Genomic DNA, 22,347 nt, shown 5'->3' on the forward strand with positions numbered 1-22,347 from the left:
TTACTTTGTTGAGAATTGCTCTCTAAACCCTGTTTCTTGTAAAGTAAGTAAGTAAAGTTTATTTCTAGAACACATTTAAACACAGTTTAAGCTGACCAAAATGCTGTACAAACAATAACTAAGGTGCTGTATTAACCCTTGTTTGGAGAGCAATTCTCAACAAAGTAAAGGGAAGTACATAATCCTTGTGTTGTCCTTCGGGTCACTGGGACCCGAAGGACAACACAAGGGTTAAAGGAAATTATACCAAGTTTTTGAGTCAAAAAAAGCAGAAATTATGAATTCTTTTGACTAATGTTAGAGTAATGTATGTTGATGGATAATCACAGACTGGTGTATGTCAAAGTTTAGTCCGAATACAGTTTAGAAACCGTTTACATTTTTTTTCAAATGCTATAAAATTGAAGAAAACACTCAAAATCTAATGAAAGTATGGTGATCATTAATTGGACTTGCGAAGAGCGTTGTAGGGAACCATCCATGCTATTTTGGGGGTAATTTGGTTAAAAAGAAACCCATATTTCTAATATAGACCTTTTGATAAGGGTCAAAAACAGAGAGAGAGAGAAAGAGAGCGATGTTTATGTGCTCTTTCATTTCCCACTTTGCACAATCTGTTCCCCTCTATCCTGATTCCTACAGGATCTTTAAAACAAATAAAGTATAGGGCCTAGTCTACGTTTTATGCCACGTGTGCAAATTCCAGCCTTTTGATAGCAGTGACTACTTCAGTACGAGTTGTCTACAGTCAAGGGTTAAACCATGGATGTATAATTAAACTCCGCTGTGATCAGGCTGTGATCCGCTTTCTACTTCCTTCTCCAGAGCCGCTGTATCAGCAGCGGTCATGTGACAGTCAGAGACGGCTGCTGCAGGACACGGACCAGGACCAGGACTCTCTTTCTACACCGTCTGTCTGTATTGGGACCCGAAGGTAAGAGCAGTTTTACGTGCATGCTTTTTGCCCAGTCTGGACGGAACCACTAAACATCCCCGATTCGTGAGAGACTGCGCTGCATCATGAAGACTCACAGTCACAGCACAGGATTTTTTTTTTTTTTTCACTCTATCGTTTTTTTTTAACGAGACTAAGGAACAACAAGTCTTGGGCGGATTCTAGTTTTCAAAAACCAAAATATGGGCTTTTGACGGCGAAAGCTGCCAAGATAACACATTTGTGGTTTGTGCGTTTAGCCCAAGCGGCGACATCACGTGCCAAAAACTGTAGTTCCTCGAGCCCTCCTGTTGTCTTCCGGTCAAATGAGACCCATTTTCAGAGTTTCTGTATCAGAACATTTGGGTTTCTTTCAACCAAATTGGCCAAAAGTAACACGGAAGGTTCCATGAAACGCTCTTTAAAAGTAAAATTAAAGATCAGTTTACTACTTTTATTTAATTTTATAAAATTATTGTGACTTCACTTTGACATGCTTCTTTTTTTTAACTCAAAAGTTAGATAAATTAATATAGGCTACATGTAGTGATGGGCGAACGAAGCCTTGTGAAGCCTCTGAAGCTTCTTCCTGATTGTATTGCAAAATGATCCGAAGCATCAAAGCATCGAAGACAACACAGTGACATCTAGTGTCCAGGCAGCAGAAATGACAGCGGCTATGAACTCGACACAGCCAAATGAAGCTTTCAACACGAACGTAGGAGAGACAGAATGGACACATGCATATGGCACGACATGACTGAACTTGAATTAACCCTTGTGTTTTCTTCCCGTCAACCTTGAAAGAAACCCTTTTTCCCGACGTTTTTGATGCCTTTTTTTCACAGTTTGTTTAAGCTTTTTCCAACGTTTTAAATTGTTAATTTTTTCTTCTACACATTTTCAGCGCTTTCTATGCCCCATATTTTCTGATATAAACCAAAAATTGAAAACGGTTCAATGTGACCCGGAGTCAACACAAGGGTTAAATGACATGAACATGACATGACGGAATTAAAAATATAAAACCTATGTTTGAATGTTTGGATATAACATTATAATATATAAACTATATATAAACTACTGTGATCAGGATTTGAATGTAAGTAGGCCTATGTTTAATTAGGCTAAATATGGATTCAATAAACTGCAGCAACAATGCCACGTTCTACCGCTATGTAGAATTACATACAGGTGTATGTAAGTATAGGCTAATTTCTATTAATAGGCTAATCAAATAAATTGCAAGCCACACTCATAAACCCGCGATGTTCCAGTAAATTCTAACGGGCAATTGGTACGCACGCAGCGACATGAATCCAGCAAACCCATCCGGAGTCTCAGTGACGTTCGAAGCTTCGGACGTCATCAGTCACGTGCTTATTTCAATTCGATACAAGCTCCAACACTGGGTTTCGAACCAGTGTGCTTTGCGGGAGTGATACAAGCTTCGGTGCCTCGGTGTCAAACGTCCCATCACTAGCTACATGGGGTGTATTGACCATAAATTCCAAAAATGAGTGTAAAACTAGTGGTAATAAGTTGTTGTTGGTATATATTGGTGGAAGGGGAAAAAAAGCGTTGAAAAAATGCTACAAAAATGTTGGAGAAAAAACCCACTGAAGAGACAAAAACGTGGCAAAATTAGTGACAAAAGTCAAAAAAATACAAGGGTTAAGGCTGGATCCCAAAGGGAATCATTCCCCATAAACTCCCATGTTAAGATGCCCGACTATACAGCAGAGTTAAACATGTCTACAGCCTGGTATCAAAAACGGTTTTCATCTCAATAATTAAGTTACTAAGTTATTAAGTTAAACTGTACAGGGTGAATATTTTATCATTCACCTGTTTAAGTTACTGTGAGTCTTTTATAATAGTCTTAGGTGACGCTACAAAACAACAACCGCAGTAGTAGCTCATTTTATTGTGTGAAAAAAAAACATTTCCATGTTGGCTTTGAAAGGAGCCATGTCTGTGGTGAAGCTGGAGGAGTATCGAGAGCGGATTCGTAAAGAACTGGACAGCGCAGTGGACTTCTGGCTCAAATACTCTCATGACACTATACATGGGTACTGTATTACACTTTTTTTACATGCCTTTGGAAATAAAAAAAACTTGCTGGTTCATGGCTTTTGAGGAATACCACCAACTTGAATGCCAAGCAGTTGTGTACAGCTGTTTGTAGTGTGCACGATTGCCTCTTTGCTGAAAGTGGATCTCTGCTTTTGTGTTTCAGAGGCTTCTTTACTTGTATTGGGCGAGATGGGAAGGTTTATGATGAGCTGAAGTACGTCTGGCTGCAGGGTAGACAGGTAAGTCTCTGTCATTATTAGGGGTGTCACCGTTTTGATTTAAAATCCAAAATCGATTCGAGCTGAGCTTTCGATTTTCGACTATCGAGATCAGAAGTAGGATTGGTGATTCCACCGATATTTTAGTTAGCTTCGCGGTAGCCTGCAGCTGCTCTTTTCCAGACAGCATGGCCACTGCCGGAGTCAGAGATGATGGAGAAACAACAAACTAAAATCCTCCTGCTTTTACTGAAGTCATTTTGCCTTCCCCGTGAGTGAGTAATGGAAACACATTCTAACGACGAAGGTAAAGAATGTGTGCTCCAACGGGACTACATAGTGTGTTCATGTACATCTTGTTAAACTAATGGTGCATTCAATAATATTTCTGTAATTTTGAGAAACTTAAACAGTTGCTGTAAAGTACCTTTCTGCCATCTAGTGGCTCTTATTGTGGCATTGCTATCCCTGTAAAAAAATAAAAATCGATAAATTGTGACCTTAAAATCGAAAGTCAAATGGAACCATGGATTTGGAGAATCGTGACACCCCTAGTAATTATGCTGGCAGTGTAAAACAAGTAATCCATTGTATGTAATGTGGTCATCACATGATTATTTTGGCTAATTTTTTTCACAGGTGTGGATGTATTGTCGCCTGTACCGAACCATGGATCGCTTCCGCAGGCCTGAAATCCTCGAAGCAGCCAAAGCTGGTGTGTGTGTGTGTGTGTGTGTGTGTGTGTGTGTGTGTGTGTGTGTGTGTGTGTGTGTGTGTGTGTGTGTGTGTGTGTGTGTGTGTGTGTGTGTGTGTGTGTGTGTGTGTGTGTGTGTGTGTGTGTGTGTGTGTGTGTGTGTGTGTGTGTGTGTGTGTGTGTGTGTGTGTGTGAATGTAAAGCTTGATTCAGCTAACCTGTTAGTATTAGCACTACTGAAGTGTCGAAAGAGCAGGTTTCCGGTTCTCTCCTCGGCTGCATCACTGATGGACTAATAATAATAGTTCATAGGTTCACAACATACACATTGCGGGAGATTTGAGTCAATTGAACGGCCGTCTGTGGAGATCGCACTTTATTACTTTATTAGCACTTTATTTTGCACAACAGACAAAAAATAGACTTGGAGACAGCAGTAGGAATTACAGGGTACTTGACAATACGATACACAATACATGACTTCCTATACAGATAATTCATGATACAGCAGTTCTGCGATAAGCAATATATTGCTAGACAATCCCATAATGATACATCAGGATATCGGTCTATCTAAGAATAAATTCATTCAGCCTTTATTTATCCTCGAGAGATCATTGAGGGCGACCCTCACTTACAATGTCATCGAGTCAGATTACAAACACAAATACAGAACAACAACACAGAAAGTACAATCGTAAGAAAGAAAGAGACCATAGAGAGGTGAAGTCCCTCCCCTTCCACTGGACCACCATGGGACCTTAATTTGGAAAAAATATGAACGGTAGCGAACGAGGAAAGACAAATTATTTTGAATATATTGAATATATTTTGATCCCATTTGAATTGAGCCATGAATTACACATATAATGTTCGTCAGTGTAAAAGATAATTTTGCAAGTCAAGAAAGTCTGTCCAGTGTGAAGGGCCAGTTTTCTCTCTTAATTCACTGCAAGTACAAACTGTTAGAAAACAGCACAATTCTGCAGCATAAGTTTTTCAACTATAAAGCAACTATGGGTCCAGAAACGGGTATCAATTGTCGCTCCCATCCCGAGCCCACGAAAATACTCCCATCATATCCCGATCACGTCCCACTCACTGCATTGCAGCATCATTTTTTTTATTTAATCTCCAGCAACGTCCATTTATTTAATCTCACCCTCTCTTAAACGTGGCTGGGGCATCAGTTATTTTCCTCAACTCCCGTTGAAATCCTCTTCTTAACTTATGTTCAAGTATCCCTCGTTCATGTGTTGAGCGCCACCTCGAGGAGCCATGAAGTAGCAACGTGGGGAGCAGGGAAATTATTTACAGCGCCTTATTTTATCAATTAAAATATCGACATTTGGTGTCAGCGCATCGATTCCCGGATCGCACGAAGGACGATATGTCGATATGTCGATGTATTGTTATTTTGTCCCATGTTAAATTTCATCTATTTTTCTCAGAAAATACTTCCTATTGTCCAATATATTATTATCTCAAATTTTTTTACAAATTGCCAGTCATCATAATCCATCCCTTGGAAACATTTGTAAGACTGTGCATTTAAAACTTAGCAAAATACGAGTGCAAATTAGTTCTTCGCAGCTGATTCAGATTTATATATTTGTATATTTTCACGCTAAAAGTCTGGATGTTCAGCTGTTGTTAACGTTAACATTTGTTCGATGTGACCTCAAATTTTGTTATACATCCACAGGGGAATCTTTGCAACAGATGGTGCAGCGCAGTGTTCTTTCTTTTGTAGACTTAGGTGATTAATGACGGTCATGATAGTGTTTGCTCTGTGCTTTTATGTTTAATCATCACCAAGGCTCAGTGAAGTGCACAACATGTGCAGTAAGTTAGTCACTCTTAGGAGGAAACCTTGGATCAGCAAAATGTTATCTTTATATTATAAGAACTAAGAAAAACAGCCATGCTTTTAGCTCGAGCACCATTTCTTTGTAACTCTAGTTAGGAAGGTTTGGAACGGTTTTACGGTACAATAACAGTAGGATGTGCCCACCAAGAGTCATGGGTTCTTTGAGTTTAAAACTAGGACTGCTCGATTATGGAGAATAAAAATAATTTTGGTCAAGATTAAAATCATGAATATTTACAAGATTACTCGTTGGCTTTTGGAAAGATGTTGCATTTATTGAACTAAAAAAAATGAGAAACAGTTAAACAAACAACATTGAAAACACCTTGAACTGTGCAATTTCCCATTTATTTATTGATTCATCTCGAATAATCAACCTAACTTCAAAAGAGAGAAAAGAATAACGTAAAACACAAGTGTGTGTGTGTGTGTGTGTGTGTGTGTGTGTGTGTGTGTGTGTGTGTGTGTGTGTGTGTGTGTGTGTGTGTGTGTGTGTGTGTGTGTGTGTGTGTGTGTGTGTGTGTGTGTGTGTGTGTGTGTGTGTGAGTGAGGATGAGTTTGAGAAGGAGCAGGCAGAAGCACAATGCTTATTAAGTCCTGCCCCTGCTTTAAAATATATTATCACAAAAACAAATATAAGTGCATATACAAAATTGTAGGTCATACGACATGAACTTAACGGGTGCCGTGGTAGATCACCTGGTTGAATGGACAAAAAAAACACTGTTCTTCCTTCATACCATTACTATTTAAACTAACCACTGTTCTCTAGCAGCAAAAAGGAGCCGGCATTGTGGCTTTTACATTTCCCGTTATGTCGAAATAAAGCCATGAAGAACTAGAGCTGCAAAGATGAATCAGTTAGTTGTCAACTATTAAATTAATCAGCAACTATTTTGATAATGGATTCATCGATTTAAGTCATTTTTTAAATGAAAAAAGTTAAAAGAAATCTGATTCCAACTTCTTAAATGTAAATATTTTTCTAGTTTCTTTGAGTTGTGGACAAAACAAGACATTTAAGGACGTCATCTCAACATTTTTCTGACATCTTTATATAGACCCAAACAACTAATCGGTTAATCAAGAAAATAATCGACAGATTGACTGTGAAAAGAATCTTTATTTGCAGCCATTAAGCAAACAGTTACATGTTATGCCTACGTGTGTCTGAATGACAACTATACTTTAACAGGTAGATGAAGCCAACATGTATTCATGTCTAAATAAGGGATTTATAGTTCTACTCATTGCTCATATTGATGTGTCTAATTATAGGATAATGTTATATTGTTCTATTCTGCATCTTAGGAGGAGCGTTCCTGAGAAAGTTTGCCCGTGTCTCCAGCGGCCAGTGGAAGTGTGCCTTCTGCCTAACACGAGCTGGTAAAGCAGTCAAAATCCAGAGGACTATATTCAGCGAGTGTTTCTACATCATGGCCATGGATGAACTGAGCAGGGTCCTTGATGACAAGGACATGCAGGTACGAAAGCACAATTTAAACTATTAAGATTATTTTTGGGGCATTTTAGGCCTTGATTTGTATAGGACAGTTTAGACTTGAAAGGAGATAGAGAGGGGGAATGACATGCAGCAAACGCAGGTCGGAGTCGAACCCAGGGCCACTGCGTCGAGGAGTAAACCGCTATATATGGGCGCCCGCTCTACCAGTTGAGCTACCCAGGTGCTCAGCATTATTTAAACTAGATTGTATGTTAAACTGGTTCTCAAACTGTGGTACAAGTACCACTGGTGGTACGCAAGCTCCCTCTAGTGGTACGCGGATGGAATAAATTAATTTCAAAACATAATACTATAGAAATACTACAACATTTCGGGCCCTATTTTAACGACCTAAGCGCACGGCGTGAAGTGCCTGGTGCAGGTGCGTTAAGGACGTGAACAAATCCACTTTAAAGTTTAACGGCGGGCGCCGGGCGCATGATTCAGAAGGGTTGTACTTAGTGTCTTAATTAATTCATAGGTGTGTTTTGGGTGGAACATGCAATAAACCAATCAGTGTCATCTCCCATTCCCTTTAAAAGCCAGGCGCTGTTGGTCAATGGCGCAATCACTTTCCGCTGCCTCAAGATAGCAATACGCCAAGAATGCACCTGAACACACCTCCCTGTAAGACCAGCACGCCCATGGGCACACAGATAGGCGCAGGTGCATTTGCTATTTAAACGACGTGGGCACTGGTCTTAAACTAGCAAAGACACTCGCGTCGGGCTTTGCGCTGCGCCAGGTGTAAGATAGGGCCGAATAACAATACTTAAACTATGATCAGTTAAAAGTCATTTAGAATAAGTGTTTCCTTACTTGTAATATGTTTTGTTTGGATATCAGCTAACGTTACATAGTTAGTGAGTATGTGTGTATGTCCAAGTAACTTGCAGCTTGTATCTTCAAATTTCCCAATTTGGGATAAATAAAGTGTGTCTATCCATCTATCTATAACTATCTAAATCACTGGTTCAAAAACTCTGCAACGGTGACTCCAAATGGGAACTATTAGTAAGAGAAGTGTGGATGAGGAGGAGAATATTTCGATTAGCCCTATTAAAAATAGATTTTTAGGACTAAACCTGCGTCCTGCATGAACTGTCCGTAGCTGAACAGAGTAGGACTATGCTACTCTATTTTAACGGTCGACTGTCGGCAGAAAAGGCAGTCGGACTGATCAGTCGGCTCCCATCGGTCCAAAAAGTGCCTCGGAACACACCGAAGCAGCACCGACTTCAGCGTACGTTCTGCGCGTGCGTGAGACGTAATACGTCTCCATAACGGCAGGTGGCGCTAATCTGCATTTCAAAACTGAAAACCGGAAATGACGAACGCCTGGCTTCTCCCGAATTTCAAAGCCTACCATAATGGCGTCTTGTTCGGAATACGAATCTTGTATTTCACGAAAATAGTTCACCGAAACGTGTTTCTGAAAACATTTTAAGCGAGAAATAGGCTGTGCAGTTGCTGAATCTGTCTGGTTTTTTTGATCGACAAAGGTCAGTTTAAAAGATTTACGTCCGCTCGTCATTGCCGGTAAGTGTTTTGACATAAGTGTACTGATTCGCTAGTCAAGGGCACTCCACCAATCAGATTGGTCATTGATTGGCCAATTTCAACATGTCAAATCGGCCCAAATGAAGGCCGACGGCTCCTCCGACGGACAACGGCATGGAACATACCGAACAGATTCGAGTCCCTGACCTCGCCAGACTGTCCGACAGCCAATAATCGGGTTGGTGTGTCAGCGCATTTAGAGAGCCTAATATTTTCTGAAGTGGTACACGGTGTAAAAGGTTTGAGAACCACCGGTATATTATACATAGGATAGAAATTGGTAGATGAAATATGGTATGAATATCCCAGGTCCTCAAAGTTTAGGTGACATGTCCTTGCATTGTTTAAAAAATACTTACTTTAAATGTGTTATTAGGGAGTTAGGGCTAACATTGTGTGTGTTATTGTGAACATTAGTCTGGATCAACTGAAGTACATTACACGACGGATGTCCTTCGCCTTCCATTCTCTGTGTGTAGCCGTTCTCAAACAATCAAGTTACACGCTGAAGATGGGTCGTGCAACAAGTCAGGCCTGCTTGGTTCATTTGGGGAATGATTGTTAAGCTATGCAAAGAATGTGTTTAGGGCATTTCCTCTCTAACTGGGAGGTTTTGGGACTGATTGGTGGGATTGCTGTGGACGAAGTACACACGGAGATACACTGGTAAGAGCTAATGCGGTTTAACCATGTATCAGCTCTGTGAAGTCCGTGTACGTTATGTGCTGGTGCTACCCGAGCTGGCTATGTACTCCGGTAAGAGAGTCGCTGCAACCTTTGGTATAGTTCAACAGATTTATTGACATCCAATTCCAGCAGGTGAATACAGTGCTTGTTGCTTGTGATAGTATGTGTTTGTATGTGGGTGTGTGGTTTTCTGTAAAGTAAAGGAATACAGAATATGTAAATATAACCTGTACATAACGAATACAAATATATACAGATTACAGATCAGTAAGCAACAACTCACTGCAGTATACATAATTGCTATGCAATAAATAGCTGCTGTGTAAACAACCAAATAATACTGGATAGTAATGGAAATCAAGAAATTCCAATGTAGTAGAGAATACGCTGAGTTTCACTGTGCCGTTACATCTATTGGCCACTAGATGGCGCCCTAAGACCACAAATGAACATAACAGCTACATACAGGTGCTATAGTCATGTGATAGACCAGCGGCACGAATGGCACGGTGAAATGCGCTTCAACAATTAAACCAGCAACACCATCGCGAGTGCAACAGCTGAACTAATCCTCAGCAGGATTGTAATTAACGAATGTACAACACTGTGCTAACATGCATCCATGAATCAAGGTATTAACTATTGTTTCTGAATAACATATTTGCAGTAAGCTCCTAGCATTACAGTAAACATAAGCATGCAATCCTGAACTATAGCAAAGAAAATACTGTTATGTTAGCTACAAAAACAAAGGTACATACAACACCGGCATGGACATACAATTGTGCACTTACGTTCTCAATAACAACAGAATGCTATATAAGTAACGTGCAACTTTAGGAGCAGCTGTACTCGTGTCTGCAGCAAACTACAAAAGGAAATAGCGAAGTTGCGCAAATGCGTGAGTCCAAGGAGTGACGTCGGCTCATCAGTCCAGCAGGGAGTTTTCCACAAGCTCATTTAAATAGCTCACGTTACTGTATTGTGTCAACAGTTAGCTTCATTTAATATTGTATGTGGCGTTTTCTTTGGCGGGGTGCAAATGTTCACCAAAACAAGTTCCTTCCCGAGACTATTTAGCAGAGCCACCGTCGCTGCGTCCGGAGCTTAGCGCCGCCCAAGACGATTGTGATTGGTTTAAAGAAATGCTAGTCTATCGACGATGTTTCATTTCCGGGATTGCTCCGGTGCTGTCGGAAATTCCGCCAGATGTCCCTCATTTTGGCAGGATGTCCCTCACCTTCCTCTTTCTTTGTGTTGTCGTTCTAAACTCCGGTGGATTTGTGAGGACTATGGTTAACTGCTCCTCAGATCTCTGCAGGGTAAATCCACACAGCTAGCTAGACTATCTGTCCAATCTGAGTTTTCTGTTGCACGACTAAAACAACTTTTAGAATAGAATAGAATGCCTTTTATTGTCACTATACACATGTACAATGAGGTTAAAAGCAACTCCTTTTCCAGTGCCAACATGTACATAAGTAAGTAAAATAAGTATAACAACATGGAATAAAATAAGTAGTGCAAAACAGGGGGGTAAGGTACACAGTTTTGAGACGCTATATACATGTAAAAAAAAAAAAAAATGGTTTTATGTACAGTGTGATTTGCAGTGTGGGTTATTGCACATTATTTGAATATTGTCCAATAGTGGTGATCGGTATTAAATTAAATATTGCACAGTGGGTGGGTAGAAGAAAGTCCGGGGGTTGGGGGGTTAGACTGTGAAGTCAGTGCATGTGTGAGTTCAAGGTGGTTATGGTTTTGGAAAGAAACTGTTCTAGAGTCTGTTAGTCCTTGTTCTGATGCACCTGTAGCGCCTCCCTGAGGGCAACAGGTAAAACAGATCAAAGCCAGGGTGGGAGCTGTCCTTGGTGATGTTTGTTGCTCTGCTGAGGCAGTGGGAGGTGTACATTTTGAACATACACATGTTCCACCAAAACAAGTTCCTTCCCGAGGCTATTTTGCAGCGGCACCATTGCTCCGTCCGGCGCTTAGCGCCGCCCAAAACGATTTAAAGAAATGCCAATAAACCAGAGCACGTTTTTCTCCCATCTACAACATCTCCCAGACCCTCCTTTTCGGCGCTGTGGAGGAAGGTCTGGCAATGTGATACTAAAGAAATGCAAACAATGTTTTTTTTTCTCCTATCACAGAATGTATGCGTTTACTCAACATGTGGAGATAGAGCTGGCAATGCGAGACTGTGGACATATACAGTTCACACAGTTCATTCAACTTGCATGTGGCTGAGTAATACGGAAGGTTTCTTTTCTTTGTAAAACATGCCTGAGCGTGTTGGACCCTTCGATAACCGCCCCCACACATTCTCACACCATCACTCCGACTGGCAGGCCTCTGCTCTGTTGTGTTGCTAGCTGGAGGCTGAGCAGATGATGGAGCAGTTGATCTACTGGGTGAAGGAGGACTCGTCAGGCCTGGGCAGGCCCCAGCTTCCTGGAGATGTTCCCAGCAACAGCATGGCCGTTCCCATGATGCTGCTGTGTCTGGTGCAACAGCTGACTGACGGCCGGGGTCAAGAGGTCGTTCACAAGTACGGAGAGCTGGCCAGCTGGTGCGTGCAGCTGATTCTACAACACATCCAGGTACGGACACAGATCTTGACCGATGCCAGGGCTGCTCCTTTTCCGTTTTTTGCGGGTGCTTCTGCTTTTTCTTCTCCTCGGGGGGGAAAAGGCCATGTTGCATTGTGGTATACTGGAGTAAAATGTAGGCTACATCGTATGTACACTCACATTAGCAGTGCATTGTGGGTATTTTATAGTGGACTATATAGTGAATTAAAATTAACCGTGGAGAATTCGAACACCATTACAAAATGGCGAACACACTATACAGTGCACTGTTTCCGTGATAGGGAACGGTTTCAAACACAGCTCAAGGTGACATGCTCAAATGTCTTGTTTTGTCCACAAACTGAAAGGTATTCAGTACAGCTGCAAGAATAATCGATTAGTTGCAAACTAATAAATTAACCGGCAACTATTTTGTTAATCGATGAATTGCTTTGAGTCATTTTTATGAAAAATACGGTACACAATTCTTTGATTGCAGCTTGTTAAATGTGAATATTGTTCTAGTTTCTTCTCTCCTCAGTGACAGTGAACTGAATATCTTTGAGTTGTGGACAAAACAAGACATTTGAGGACGTCATCGTGGGCTTTTTGGGAAACACTGATCACAGCCTCGCGCCAGAAATGGGCCGAAAATTAGCGGATGTACCTGGGTGTCCTGTTTTTGAATTTGATTACATTTCCTTTTTCTTCTCTTGTGACTTGGTACAGAGAGACGGCACAGCTATTTTAGAGAATGTGTCACCAGAGGGAGCAGAGCTGCCGGGTTGCCAGGGCCGACTGCAGAACCCAGGTAAACACTTGACTCCTGATGTTTCAGCCGGTGACCATTTATCCACAGCATCCATCCACGCTGATGAACTGAAACGAAATGAACAGATTCAAAGTAGGTTTGGGCAGTATCCAAATTTTGATACCGTCAAACCTCCCTATTTTACCGCGGTATACGGTATTACCGAGACTAATTAAAAAAATTATAATGTAAGGCTCAGATGGCGTCACCAAACTGTTGGCTTGTGCACCGTTCAGAAACTGAACACCAAACACTAATACTGAAACAATAATATCATAACAACAACTTACAAAAAAACTACTTTCTCCTCCACACTGTCACGTGATGACAACCAAACATAATTACATAAATGATATTTAATATTTAATCCTGGTCTCCTATGTAAGTGCATTGCATTTTTTTTAATGACGGTATTGAAACTGATACGTTGTTATTTTTAAGACCCCGCGGTATACCGTATTACCGCCCAACCCTAAGTCAAAGAAAAGAAAAAGAGTCAACTTTAGAAGTGATGAGAAACGGCACGAAGCTGAGACAAACAATCCAATATACTATAATATATAATAATTCAAACTTTATTGGGGCGACCTCTAGCTCACCCTGGTAGGCTGAGTCCTGATGAATTAAAAAGTTGACTAACTAATCTATCAGTCAGCCAGATGATAGGAAACGCAGCTAGAGTTGTAACAATTTCAAATTTTGCTTTACAATACATTTTTTCAGAAATAATTGCGATTAACAATATAATTGTCTCTTTCAGTCAAATAAAAAAAAAGTTTTAATCTATTACTTAAACAATACAATACAACATGTGACCCAGATAATATAAAACTTAAATACAGAGCCTATGAAGTAAACGCCTCTTTATTATCATATAATATATTTTCTAACTTTATCCCCCCTTATCATTTCTGTTGTTATGGACATGTCTAACAATTGGAATAAAAATATATAATCCAACCAATAATCATTTATATGTGTGTTGTTTGAATGATATAGGAAATGAGGTTCATTTTGTTTTCTACTGTCCTTTTTATTGTGAACAGCGTGATTTCTTTTTGATTAGTAAGATAAAAGCAGAGATTGATTTGGTAAATATGGATGATAAAAGACTGAGATGGTTGTTCACATGTGAAACATATAAATTAGCCAGTTATCTTGAGAAAGCCTGGGAGAAGAGGGGAAAAAAGCTCTTTACCGAGATTGTGTGTGTGTGTGTGTGTGTGTGTGTGTGTGTGTGTGTGTGTGTGTGTGTGTGTGTGTGTGTGTGTGTGTGTGTGTGTGTGTGTGTGTGTGTGTGTGTGTGTGTGTGTGTGTGTGTGTGTGTGTGTGTGTGTGTGTGTGTGTGTGTGTGTGTGTGTGTGGGGACCGGAATACGTTTGTGGTGTGTTCTAATCCCATGTGGGATGGGCCAAATGTTTGGCATGACACGGAAATAAAATTAAACTTAAACTATATAATTACAATTTGCCATATCTAAACAACATCAACAATTACCGGTCATACGCCTTAAGAATTTAGCTATGTTAGTTAAACAAAGAGACCGCTTTTATTTATTTTTGAAATGGACAATAAGACCGTTATGTAATCATTGCTATGGGCCTGAGCACAGTGAGTGTGTGGGGAGGCTTGGGGTTGAGCTCTTTTCCTCTTCTTTGTTGCCAACATTTTTCCATTTTCCTTTGGTCCTGCCCTTCGTGCTGACCCGTGCTGACTCAGGCCACGCCCTGGAGGCCGGCTGGTTCCTGCTCCAGGTCAGTTTGCGAAGTATGTATGAGAAGTCTAGTGATTATCAGTGATGAAAAAAACGAGGCCTCTTCTACTTCCTGGATGTGGATGGTCACTGCCCCACACAGGTGCATTTATTTATTTATTCACACGTCCATCATCGTATCATTAAACCTCTGAGGATTCGGGTTATTCTGAGTCACTCACTAAACTGATGCGGGTTGTGCGAGTCACTTGAGTCACTTGAGTCACTTGAGTCAGTATTGATAGGCGAGCCGAGGCAAGCTTGCAATGTTTCGGACTGTCTGCTCGACCTAATTGCATTTTAACATACCGGTAATACATTTATACACCAAAACCTACAGTAGGCCTAGCTAGCTACGTGCAGAACATTGTATGTTATTTCAGAAGTGAAAGAATGGCTTTTGTTGTGGATTTGCTTTACCCTGAGCTCGAGGAGAGACTTCACTCACTCGTTTGCTACAGAACCACTCAGAGCTGGCTGATATGCACGATTGATTGACTCGATGACTCATGAGTTGTCGATGACTCATGAGTTCTCGTGTGCATCATTGTTTGCGAGCTTCCTGCTCTGAGTCTGCGGGTCAGGAAGTTCCTATAACCTGTCTCGGACTGTTTCTCTGCTCACACAGTCACTTGAGTTGACTCGTGGAGTTGTGGTTGCCTACGAAATTGTAAGTTATAAAGCTTTTGCCAGCTAAGATGGCTAGGACTAGTAGTAGCTAATGTTGCAAGAGGTTTGGTTGAATTGTAGTAGGACTCAATTCATCCGAGTTAATGATACTAGAGACTCGCGACTCATGGGTTAATTTAATGACTCGGGTAAAAGATACGAGTGAATCACGACTCAAACAGGTTTATTGACAATACTCCTACTCAAGAAGCGATATTACAAACATTTACTATTTTAATCATATATTACAGTACTTTGTGAGCCTTAGACTTTGTTAAACTCATGTCAAGCACCGAAACCATCACATATTAAGGTTTGTTTTCGAGATTTGAGGACTTTCAAAAAGCAAACACGAATATTTTAGCTTTAGCGTAGAAAAAAATGTGGGCATCCATAGACCGAAAGCTGAGTTTGTTCTGAACATTTTGGTATGAAACACAGGATAGGTTTCATGCAAATACATTTTTAAAAAGGTAAATTTAAGCGCATTTTCACACCTGTAGTTCGTTTGCTTTGGTCCGAATCAGTTGGTGAGTTAGTAAACTTGGAGCGATTTGCCCTCAGTCGGTTTGGTTTCACACCTGGAAAAATCCAAGCGTACCAAAATGCATGATTACAAATCAGGCAAGAACGTCCAGCCCTCTTATTGGTTGGATGTGTCTGGGGGAGGGAGCAAGAAAGTAAATACAGGAAGAAGGTCCTGGTCTAGTGGTCAAACCAGCTCATTTCATTAAAATTATCAGACATTGTTTTGCAAGACGTTTTGAGACGTTACTACATCTGCTCTGGTCACCGAGACTTCGCTCTGCTCTGCCGGCGTCTGTCTCCAATTTTAGCGGTCGCTGGTTTGACCACGGAGATACGAGTGATAGACAGCGAGCTTGACGCAGTCTGTTTCTATGAGAGAAACTGCAAGCTGCTACAGTTTGCTGCTCTGCTGCATCGCAGATTGCTAAACACACCTGACTACAGGAGACATTAGATCAGACTTGCGGTGTACATATATGGCGCTTTTCCATTACATGGTACCTGCTCGACTCGCCTCGACTCTGCTCGTCTTTTTTGGTTTTCCATTACGAAAAAAAGTACCTGGTACCTGCTAACAGATACTTTTTTTTTAGTACCACCTCAGTCGAGGTTCCGCAAGCGCGCAGGCGAAAAGGTAGGTGACTTGAAAACCTGCAGGCTGCTGACTGGTCGGGAAAGAATCGTCACTGATCACTGCATTGCTGCTAGACAGATGGCATTTTTAAATAGTTTAGCCAGCGGTGTTTTTGCTGCCGGAAGGCTCCACGCAGAGTTCTTCCGCGTACGCATACAAGTGGCCTGATGTTTATACTTGTGCGTGTGTGTATGTGTGATGTGTGTGTGGGGAGCTGGTGAGCGAGGGAGAAGTGAGAGAGTGACGGCGATTATCTCCGCAGCACTTTTGGTGCGCACCAGAGTTCGATTGCCACGTTCTCACCTGCCCAAACAAACCGCACCAAGCGGGGCAAACAAACTCTAGTTTCGATTCAACCGAACTAAAGGCTGTCAGTGTGAAAATGCCCTAAGAAGATATGTGAAAATACCCTTAGACCTCAGAGGGTAAAAACACAATTTCAAATAAGCTACTAAAAGCTTTTCAGAGGGGGCCCGATAATAATATACATACAACAGAGAATATACAGACACTTAAAACTCAATTCACAAAAATCACAACACAGACAAATACCATACCATACAAATTATGTAAGCACATAATGTAATCTGAAAACTGCTGACCTGATTAAAAAAACAATGCAACTGATCTCAGCTGGTATTCTGTCTGTAATGGAGTGGAATGGAAATTTCTAATTGACCCCAAACTTTTGACCGGTAGTTTATACCATAGTAAAGCTGTCAAACTATTTAAAATATTTAATCACAGTTTATCACATGATTGTCCATAGTTACCTCACAATTAATCTAATTTGCGATGTTCTAAATGTACTTTAAAAGGGATATTTTTCAAGATTTTACAGCTCAAGTGGTATTTGAGACTCAGCGTACTCAGGTGGTAACTCAGGTCACATAGACAGTACATGCAAATAACTTTATTCTTGTGGAGAGAACCATCGAGCCTTATATTATATCAGACAGTGGATGCTGTTGCATGTTGACATTAACGTTTTTTCCTCAGATGGCAAGTGTAAACAGAAAATAGGCTAAAGAACCTAATCACCAGAATTAAAAGCCAAAATGAAAGTAAAAAAATAGAAAACAACTAAAATATCTTTGTGTCCCTGACAAACTGACAGTTACTCGTTGTCGCTACAGTCCTCATTTATTATACAAATTTTCCACTCCTGGCTAGCGTTCAATAGGGCGATTTCGGCTCCTAACAATCACAAAAACATTGTAATCGAGAAAAACGGTTATTACATTTTGCAAGTGAGCTCTTATTTTGTCTTGTGTTCTGAACGGGAATTCAAAAAGTTCAACCGGTAAAAGTGTTAAAGGTAAATGTCGCAGTTGAAGGTGTTTACACTGTTGATGTGTTTAACTGTTCAATAAATGCAATAACTTTCCAAAAGTCAATGAGTAATCGTGTGAAATTATCCTGATTTCAATATTGACAGAAATAATTGCAATTATGTGATTTAAATAAATAAATTAAATAAATAAAAATCCATAATGGGCAGCCCTTGCGTTTAAAAAAAAAAAAAAAATAATAAATAAAAAAACCTTTTTTTTCACTGCCTTGCACTAACTATAACTTCTTTACCCACACCGCCCCCTGCTGCATGGCTGATGTAATTACATTTATATCTTCAAATTCATATAAAATGCATCCAATCCAGCTGTGTGATCCTGTGTGTGTGTTTGAGCAGCTGGAGTGGAGTATGAAGCTGTGGTGGCCCCACTGTGAGGCGCTCATCGCCTTCCTGATGGCCTACAGTCAGACCAAGAAGCCAGAGCTGCTGGAGACATTCTCTCAAGTGTATGAATACACCTTTAACCATGTGAGTTTACATTTTCCATTACCTATTTTAAGGTCAACATTCAACATTTTAGGAAATACACATTAAAAGATCACATATACTTTATGTGGGATGGAACCTTTTGAAGTTTTTTAGATGTATGTTTTGGTGAATATACAGAATTCTTTATTTTTCATACGAGTTAGGCCTAATTGTGTGTGTGCGTGCGTGTGTGTGCGGTGTGTGTGTGTGCGTGTGTGTGTGTGTGTGTGTCTACAGTTTCCTGATGCTAAGAACGGTGAGTGGTTTGGCTATTTGACACAAGAAGGGAAAGTGACTCTGGATTTTAAAGGAGGCCCCTTTAAAGGTAAGAACATTATTGCAATGGAGAATTAACTGAATGCTAAAGCAACCGAAAAACCTGTCAAATGTAATGCTAGCGGAGGATAGACAATAAAGACTAATGTAAATGTAAAAAGACAACAGATGGCCACCAATAACAGCAAGGCACAGGTGATGTTCTCGTAGTAGTGATGATAGGTTGGAGCTCTGCATGAAACCAAGACTCTTAAGGGGAACTCCACTGATTTTACTCATCAAAGTCTGTTTACAGGTTTTGGGGAGTACTACTATATAAGTTAAAGAGGGAGATCCAGAGGGGTAGCCTGGCTCCACCCTCCTAGTTACTTTCGCTCAATTTTCATTTTCCTTCAGTAGTACGTCTGGATTTGCGGTATATTCTTGGGTTTTCTCCAGCCAAATATTTTGCGGTCCAATCAGCGAACAGAGGGAGGGGCTGAGAACGATGACGTTGAGGTTGTGCGCTAGTTTGAGTTGTAGTTCCGTAATGGCGGTGGAGAAAGATGCGAGCGAAGCCATTCGGTCCGTTGTGGCAACGCTGCCGAATATCCAGAAGATAAAGACCGAAGCAAGAACAATCTTTGCTGAGTTGTGTTGGTGGCCATGATGTCGTGGCCCTCCTCCCCACGGGGTTCAGGAAAAGTTTGATTTTCCAGCTCGCTCCGTTAGTGGTAGGGGAGTTGGCTAAGGCTAACGCTAGCTAATGCTAATGCTGAGGAAGCCTTGTCGGTCTCCTCTCTTGTTGCACAAGCGCATGACATACGTCACGACCAAACGTTAGCGATTGGTTATGGCAGATCCAGAGTGGCTCTGGGCAGATCCAATAGTTTTAAACTTCAACAGAGTATCCGCCTTCAAGGAAGTTAACAATTGTCAATGGAGAGTGGCCAGACTCTCTGTACAAATGAAATGTAGGACCAGGCTACCAGAGAGGGGGAGGGGGGGAGTCTGATATATTGCCTCAAGTCATCCATTGTCAGGCTAATGAAGCCTGCAGCAGAGAGGAGCAGCGGGCTACAGAGGTTTCACTTCTTTCTAACTCCGGTCCTTCACATTTCTTTACTTTTCAAACTTGTAGTCTTCAGCCTCAACCGACACGGACAACGGTTGGGTATAATTTTGGGTATCAGTTTGGGCTTTTACTGGCTTTTTTGCTGTTTTAATAATTTATTTAAAATGTAATACCAATAACTTACTTTACCAGTCCATTTCTTCTTAGTGTCAAAAAGAAACACTAGATTGCAAAAGGGTATTCTACAAAAACAGCTGGAGTTTCTCGTTTTAACGAGGTGCACCTGAATGCACCATGACATCACTTGAGACCATTTATCAGACTTCACACAGCTCCCTCTGGAGGCACTAAAGGCTTTAAACATTGTTTTCAGACATGCTGTACTACTCCCCAACAGCTACAAACACATGCTGTGTTTTAGTGATGCATACAGTATTACCAAACAAATGATGATGATGTCGCCCTTGGTTGTGTCCGAAATCGCATGCTCTGCACTACTACTCAACATATAAACTACTGTTCAACATACAGTACTTTTGTGTAAATAAACAGTAGTGTGTATCTCTTCGGACGCGCTAAGCTGTCATTTTCAACATCACATTCTGAGAGCCTTCCTGCCGTTGAAGATGCGTAACCATGGTAATCCCTGCTGACCTCTGCTCTAGCGGCATCGCCAGATTGCGCTTAAATTACTGAAAGAGGCGACTAACTAGACCAACTTTCGTTTAAATATGTAGAAATTTAATTTAGAGCGTTATTGACATTACAGAGCTGCCTTGGTTTCTGTCCGTTCATCTGCTATGAATGTTGTCGTTACTACCGCATTGCATTGTGGGATATGTATGCCGGCGTAGTTTCCAGTATTCATACTGTAATATTTAACTTTGCCGGGTTAGTAAGATATTTGTGTGTTTCTCTTCTCTTCTTTAGGCTTCTTCCATGTGCCTCGCTGCCTGTACATGTGTGAGCGTATCCTGGATGATCTGCTGGCCAACACAAAGGACTGAGCATTCTGCCGTGAATGTTGTATTGATGGCATTGAATCTGATTTGTCTGTTCACTAAATCAAACTACAAGAATCAGGTTATAAAGCAAATTGCACTAATTTTCAAATATGCATCTGCTGTAAAGTTATTTGTTTATCTCATCACAGACATCCAGTCACTGAGCAGCTTATACCATTTGTTGTGAATCTATATTACTGCATAAAACAGTAGTCTTCTTTATATAGCTTCTGGCCACCAGTGGCTTTATATTGACATTAAAGGACGATAACTTTCTTGGTCAAAATAAATCATGGTTTTTCTTACTTTGCACCTGCCTAACATCACATTATTCTCCCTATAAGTGGCTGAGGATATATCCTACCATTGAGTTTGTGTTGTTTTAACATATATAAACTGCTCTGTGACTGAAGTGTCAAAAATTATTGGAGGCAAAGATCCAGGATACCTAATATGAAAAATCCTGCGTCAGGGCTAATACACTGACATTCACACTTGCCCTGACTTCGAAACGCAATTAAGGGGCTTTCACACCTGCCTCATTTAGTTCAGTTAAATCGCACTAAAGGTCGTTTGGTGCGGTTCATTTAAAGTGTGAATGCAGCAAACGCACTCTGATGAGCGCCAAAAGCGGACCAAACGCGTACCGAGACCCCCTTGATGAGGAGTACGCTTTCAAACGAACTGTGGAACGATCCGATCACGAAACCGCCCCAACTATGTGTACTCCGCAAGTCTGAGCTACTGTAAATGGCTGTAGCAACTCGCAATGTTTCTGACACACTCGCATCTCCGTGGTCAAACCGGCCGCTGCTAAAGTTGGAGACAGACGCCGTCGGAGCAGAGCCAAGTCTCCGTGAGCAGAGCAGACGTAGTAACATCACTGGCAAAACAATGTCTGATTATTTAAATCAGTGGTTCCCAACCTGGGGTCCGGGCACCACAAGGGGGGGCGGAAAAGATCACAGGGGGGGGGCGCAAGTCTTTATCTGGTTTGAGGTTGAGGTAAAAAATAAAATATTTGCACATGTTAAACAAATTATGATAATACACTAGAATATATAATGGATACAAAAGTCTGTATGACAACTATATATTTTGCTGTATCCTCATTTTTCCTGCCGCCACAGCATCACTATTTTATCTCGAGAGTTACCTCAACTTTGGTTTCGGGGGGGGGGCTCAGCTTTTCTTAGACATGAGTAGGGGTGGCGCAAAGGAAAAAAGGATGGGAACCACTGGGTTAGATGAAATGAGCTGGTTTGACCTTGGGGATGCAAGAAACATGCACACAGAAGCTTCTTCCTGTATTTGGTTTCTTGCTCCCGCCCCTGAATCATCTGACCAATAAAGCTGCAGACACACCAACCAGACGACCGACCGTCGGCAGAAAAGGCAGTCGGACCGATCAGTCTCCCCGAGTTGGTCAAAAAAGTGCCTCCGAACACACCAAAGCAGTGTGACGTAATACGTCTCCATAACAGCAGGCGGCGCTAATAAGTATTGTCGCCCAAAAATGAAAACCGGCAGCTGATTGGACGAACACGTCACGGGGGTCTGGTTTCTCCGAAAATTCAAAGCCAGACTGTCATGGCGGCTCGTTCAGAATACAATCTCATATTGTACTAAAATAGTTAACCGAAACGTGTTTCTGAAAACGTTTGAAGAGAGAAACAG

General features: G+C 41.1%; 1 protein-coding gene across 1 annotated transcript; it reads left to right on the forward strand.

Annotated features, from left to right (window-relative positions):
* The first annotated feature begins 789 nt into the window (after window positions 1-789).
* On the forward strand, window positions 790-20,980 carry LOC120559359 (renin binding protein). The gene is given in 11 exon segments (XM_039801024.1): window positions 790-934; window positions 2,901-3,006; window positions 3,174-3,249; window positions 3,868-3,943; window positions 7,104-7,276; window positions 11,922-12,149; window positions 12,849-12,930; window positions 14,650-14,786; window positions 18,205-18,336; window positions 18,574-18,661; window positions 20,597-20,980. Coding segments are annotated over 10 exon segments (1,170 nt in total). The 5' UTR covers window positions 790-934; window positions 2,901-2,905; the 3' UTR covers window positions 20,674-20,980.
* Window positions 20,981-22,347: the final 1,367 nt, after the last annotated feature.

Source organism: Perca fluviatilis, chromosome 5 (genome assembly GCF_010015445.1).
Source record: "Perca fluviatilis chromosome 5, GENO_Pfluv_1.0, whole genome shotgun sequence".
Taxonomy (NCBI): Eukaryota; Metazoa; Chordata; class Actinopteri; order Perciformes; family Percidae; genus Perca; species Perca fluviatilis.